At 34.6% G+C, this 6,091-nt stretch overlaps 1 protein-coding gene across 1 annotated transcript in view; it reads right to left on the reverse strand.

The window, feature by feature from the left end:
• The window catches only part of AMMECR1 (AMMECR nuclear protein 1), a 184,422-nt gene that overhangs the window by 87,306 nt on the left and 91,025 nt on the right, over nucleotides 1-6,091 (reverse strand). Inside the window, exon 2 of the mRNA XM_007952592.2 lies at nucleotides 3,897-4,007. Coding sequence (XP_007950783.1) covers nucleotides 3,897-4,007 — 111 coding nt within the window. The remainder of the gene's footprint in view (nucleotides 1-3,896; nucleotides 4,008-6,091) is intronic.

Below are 6,091 nucleotides of genomic sequence, written 5' to 3' on the forward strand. Positions count from 1 at the left end.
AGGAGTGGCTGGTAGGTTTGAACTGCCAGCCTTCTAGTTAGCAGTCAAATGCCTTAGGCACTATAGTGTGTTTATAAATGTTTAATAAAGGATAGGCTTTTCATTTAAGAAGTTCCTGGTTATTTTTTAAATTTAGGTTTTAGAGATTAAGGGGCCACAGGAAGTTAGATCTTTGTCTTCTATAAAGTGATTAGCCTTCTAAAAGAAAAAAGGCTATAGTCAAGTAACATTGAGAAAAATGAAAAATAGTCTAATTGATCACAAGTGAAGAAGAGTGACTAACCAGACAGTCTAATTTGGTTAAATAAACCTTTACCTGTCTAATTGATTTCAAGTGAAGAAGAATGACTAACCAGACAGCCTAATTTGATTAAATAAACCTTTACCTGGAAAGTGTTTAATTTCACGGTTTCATTTTCTCCTTTCCTTTTACCCTCAATTCTCAAAGTTCATTTGATTCCCTTTGTATATTTTATGATGTATGGGGCTTTAAGATTGAAAGACTAGAATCCAAGAATCACCAATGTTATGTTCTGAAATATTGCATTGTTCTTCAAATCAGCCTATTTACACAAGACTTCATATCATACAGTAGTATATTGTATATTGTAATAGGCATTATCCTTTTATAAAATATTAATCCAACTCCATTTTTTTCCTTAAAATAGTCTAAACAACCCTGAGTATATATATACTTTGTATAATCTTATCTATGGGTTTTCCAGAGTTTTAAATCATGTTTCAAAATTTCATTCTTAACTTTTAACCCAAACTTCTGAAGAAATATTAATCTATGATTTACAAAGTATCATAGTAACCTGATTTTGAACTCATTATTTTCATGACAAAGCAACAAAACATAAGTTCTCCATAATTTGTGTATTGTATACATAACACAGAATACTTCAAATCAAATGTTTCACTGCAATTTTTATGTGCTAGTGAAGTTTTAAAAAGTTTAAAAATTTCCTACAAGTTATGAAGCAAAGAATAGGTATGTTTCCAAATTATCAACTGCTAAACTTATGCCCAAGGAGCTCTGGTGGTGAAGTGCCTAAAGCATTTGTCTGCTAACCAGAAGGTCAGCAGTTCAAATTCACCAGCCATCCATGGAAAGAAGACCAGGCAATCTACTTCTGTAAAGATTTACTGCCTCGGAAACCCAACGGGGGTCACTATGAGTTGGAATCGACTCAATGGCAGTGGGTTTGGTGGTTGTTTATTTTTCAGCTTATGCCCAACAGAAAAATTTATTTTTGTTTTATCTGGAATGTAGCAGTTAAGAGCATGGACTTTGCAGTCAGATAGCCTGGGTTTAAAGCCTGGCTCTACTACTTACTAGAAGTATGAATGGGTAAATTATTTAAATTCTCTAAACCTCAGTTTCCTCATTTTTAAGATGTGACTATTAATACCTAAGAGTTATTGTGGAGACTATGCATACGAAGCTCGTCTGCACAACGTGACATGGAAGTTCTCAATAAATGATAGCTATTAATAACAATTATAACAACAACATATAGAAATCATTAGCACACTATTGGACAGAAAAACATCGTGTTGTAACTTTTTAACGTGACATTTTATAATTTTTGCCTCTAAACCAAGTACAAAAAAGAGTATTTGTATATTTTAAGACATGTTTTCTTTTGTTCATCTCTTCCAAACACTTGATTCTTATTATCATATTAAGAAAAAGAAATTAAGTCAAGCAAAAATAAGAAGTAAAACCAGATTTGTCTATGTGTGTATATGTGCAGACACACACACACACACACATACCCTTCCAATATGCATTACACAATTTAAGGAAGTTGTATAGAACCATCAGGAAAAAGTTGAAAAGTAAACAGGAAGAGCCATACACTATAATGAGAGTAACAAGGCATACAAATGCAGGCAAATTTCCAAGTTCAACTATCTGAACAATCCATTCAGAATCACATTATCATCAGAAAAATATACTGTAATTCTTCTGGTGCTTATCCGGGGAGATAGATTCACAAGTCCTGAAAAGTTAGATATTCTCATTTTTTCTTATCAGTGCAGGCAAAAGAATTTAATATTTTCTTTAAACAAAACCAAGTTGCTCCTATAATTACTATGGAAGATTTCTAAAGTATGTAATATTTGATAATGAGATTTCTGACACAATTTCAAGAGAAAGTACAGAGGGTTCCTATGCTACCAAGTCAGACTCTTCAAATATAAAATAAAATCGAAATTTTATAACAGACTTGTGTTTCTAAAAATGTATTCCTTGGAACAATAATCTCACAAGCCTTTGAGGTGATAATAGGGTTATGCAATGAGTTGAAGTCTGGGAAATGCTGTATTTTATATCATTTTCTCAGAGATTCACAAATCTATTAACATAAAAGGTTCTGAGGAGTCCTGCAGTGAGGAGAGCTGTTTAAATTTGTTTAAGCAATGTTACCCAACTTTATTGGGACAGAAAATCCTTTTTCCATACAAAGTTAGGGAACCAGTGTTCCTCATAATAGCTTTTGGGAAAATGTACAATCAATTGCTCTTGATTAGTTATTAAAAGAGCAATTTCGTATGATCCTGTCCCAAAAAAAGATAGTCACTGGAAGAATTTGTTAATCTCCCAAAATAAGCCCATTGTATTTCATGACAGGACCAAATATATATATATATATATATATAACATACCTAGACTAGCACTTCCACTGTCTTTAACAAGTTGTAGTTATTTCCAGAATATGTGCTTTGACTCTCTTACTGCCTGTATGTTATTTAATAAACCTCCAACTCCCAGTTTCTAATACCTGTGAAAAGCTAAGAATGAATGTGACCCTTCAAGCCACTGCTTTTCCTTTTGGGCTTTACTATAAGCTAAGTAAACCCTGTAGCTGTGAGCTGCTGCACACTTTCAAATAGGAAAATACTAAATTCAGTTAGCAGTTTATTAACTGGTGCTATGAGCCTGCACTTATGCAATTCTACAGTAAAATAATGAACATTTCACAACATTGACTCCAACATTATTACTTCATTTCCCTAACACCCCTCTTAAGTATATAAAACAAAATAATGTACTACTACTTTACCTATGGAGGTTAAGCAAGTTGCCCCAAGTGCTAATAGTCAGCAGGGGCCAATTTCTTGTTGGCTAGACACTGCATGTTACAAGTATAGAAACTATATCAGATAATCATCCTAAAATATGAACAAAAACAGGAAATTCCTTTACTAATAGCTTATTATTTAAGGAATTTTCTTCTTTTGAAATAATTTTGGAGAACAATTTGTTAGAAAGCTAAACTTGAACAAAAACAAATCAGATGGCATACTAGATAGCTTTTTGTGAGTTCAGAAATTAGGAACTGAGTCTTAACAACCATAATAAGGTATTCATTACTTTGTCATTGTGTTAGAACAAAATCAGTAAGCCATAATGAATTCTGGGTAAAGTGTGAATGTGAATGACCATGCTGCCAGGCTGTGGCATCAACTTTCTTCTGAGGTTCTCCTTTCAGTTTCAGAAGTATATAAAACAGTATAACAAAATGTAGAAGACTAAATAGATATCAACCATTTTTAAAAAGACTAATAAGAAAGACACAATGACTGTTATTATGGAAAGTACTACATTCTGGTAACCCATGGATGTTTAGCAATAGATTCTCAAGTTATACAAAGTAAGTTGGTCATTGGAAGGAAAACAACAACAACAACAGACACTTCAAAACATGTATGGCAGAATACATGTAATCACAGTATTTTATGATAACATATATCATTAACAAAAAAAATCTTACATTAAAGAAGAATGTTAACAATTCAGAAAAGGAAAAGAAGTTACAGGATCAGGTTCAAATTTCAAAAAATTTTTTAACGTAGAAGCAGAGATAACAAAAATTGGTCTTCACCTGGTAAGTGTGTACTCCCTGAGTCCTGAATGCAAATTCATGGCAGAAAAAGTACCTATGCATCCACGTAATCTTTTGTCTCGACCAATCTTCCATGTTACAAACAGTGGGCTGTAATGGAAGATGAAAAACTATGGTTAAATCAATTCAAACAAATATTTATTGAGTACTTCCTATATGCAAGGTTAGATGCTTGAGATATAAAGACCAAAAGACAGATTCTTAAGGGTCTCAGAATCTAGTCCAAAAGGACCACACTTAGCAATAATGATAGCTACATTTTATTGCATGTGTCCTATGTTGGGTACCATGATAAATGTCTTAACATATTATTTCTTTTATTCCTCATCAATTCTAGGAGGCTGATATTGTTACTATCATCCCTATTTTATACATGAAGAAGGCACAGAGTTAATATATAATGAAGTAGGTATTAAAATCTGGGCAATCTTGACTAGTGTCTTAACTGTCATGATCTACTGTATCACTCTTCATTTAAACTTCAAGTTATGGATTGTTTGTAAATATAACTTAGAAAACTAGGGGGAAAAACAATTTCAACAAATACTTACTGAACATATAGGGGCAAAGCACTGGGAAGGGTGCTACAGGAGATACAAAGATGACTAAAACGCAGTTGTTGCTCTCTAGGAGCCAGTACAGGGGGCAGACATGTTCACAGCTAACTATAATACAAGGCAAAAAGAAGTAAGTACTATAAGCCATATGCAAAATGCCATAATTTAAGCTCCTTGGGTAGAAGAAAACTTCATGGAGTTTGATAACCTTCAGCATGGCCTAGAAAAATATGGTTTGGAGAGGAGGAGATCATGAAAACCCCTTACTGTTGAGTCAGTTATGACTCATAGCAGCTATATAGGACAGAGGAGAACTACCCCATAGGCTTTTCAAGGCTGTAAATCTTTATGGAAGCAGACTGCCACATCTATCTTCCACGGAACAGCTGCTGGGTTCAAGTTCCTAACCTTTCAGTCAGCTGTCAGGCATTTTAACCACTGTGCCACCAGGGCTCCTAATAGCAACATTAACAATGTAATACTCTGAAACTAGAAAATTTATTTTAATTTTTAGATAAAATCCTTGCCTAGTAATATAATCTGTCAAGCATCGAAGATAAAAGTATAGATTATAATAAAATGGTATCAAGAGGCAATGAAGCTGAGTCTTAAATGAAGACACTAGATGTTTGGATTCTGCAGCAAACCACTGACATCCTTAATAAATAAATCATTACATCGAGGTCAATATTTATGAAATAAAGTAATTTAAACATTTTAGGACATTTTGAAAATAAATAAATACCCTAGAATTGGGGGCTGTTGTTTTAGGTGCTGTCAAGTTGGCTCCGACTCGCAGTGACCCTGTGTACAACAGAACGGAACACTGCCCGGTCCTGTGCCAGCCTCACAATCCTTGCCATACCTGGCCCCATCATTGCAGCCACTGTGTCAGCCCATCTGGTTGAGGGCCTTCCCTTATTCGTTGACCCTCCACTTTACCAAGCATGATATCCTTCTGCAGGGAATGGTCCCTTCTGACAACATGACCAAAGTAGGTGACACAAAGTCTTGCCATTCTAACTTCCAAGGAGCATTCTGGCCGCAGTTCTTCCAGGACAGATTTATTTGTTCTTCTGGCAGTCCATGGTACTTTCAGTAGTCTTCGCCAACACAACATCTCAAAAGCATCAACTCTTCTTTGGTCTTCCTTATTCATTGTCCAGCTCCCCCAGGGTTGGGGGGATTGCGTGTTACTCTGAGTATTCAAAATATGTCATTTCCACTTTCTAAAAATTTAAATTTTAGTGGGACATTTATGTATTTTTTAGAATATAGTGGTGAGTTGGAGAACATAGTATCTCTTTTAAAATACCCTCTAGTCAGTCATCAGCAGCTGGGTGAAAAGATATTCTCCTGTTCAAGTGTTTCATTACCCACCTCAATCATTTAAATTATGCTGAGTTCTGACAGATTGCCACAATGGCAGAAAAGTTCCCAAATAAATAATGAATACACACCAGGGAGTAATACTCTGAGTTACCTTCTTCCAAGAGCCAAGTGCCCAGTGGCATTGAAAGAGATGACTTAAATACAAGGCCCAGTTAACTGTCAATGTCAATATTCAAGTGCTGGATGACCTACAGCAAAGTTACTAAAATAAAAAGCAAATGGTGA

The sequence above is a fragment of the Orycteropus afer genome, unplaced genomic scaffold, assembly GCF_000298275.1.
Source record: "Orycteropus afer afer isolate SDZICR_OR568_19922 unplaced genomic scaffold, OryAfe1.0 scaffold00352, whole genome shotgun sequence".
In the NCBI taxonomy this organism is placed as follows: domain Eukaryota; kingdom Metazoa; phylum Chordata; class Mammalia; order Tubulidentata; family Orycteropodidae; genus Orycteropus; species Orycteropus afer.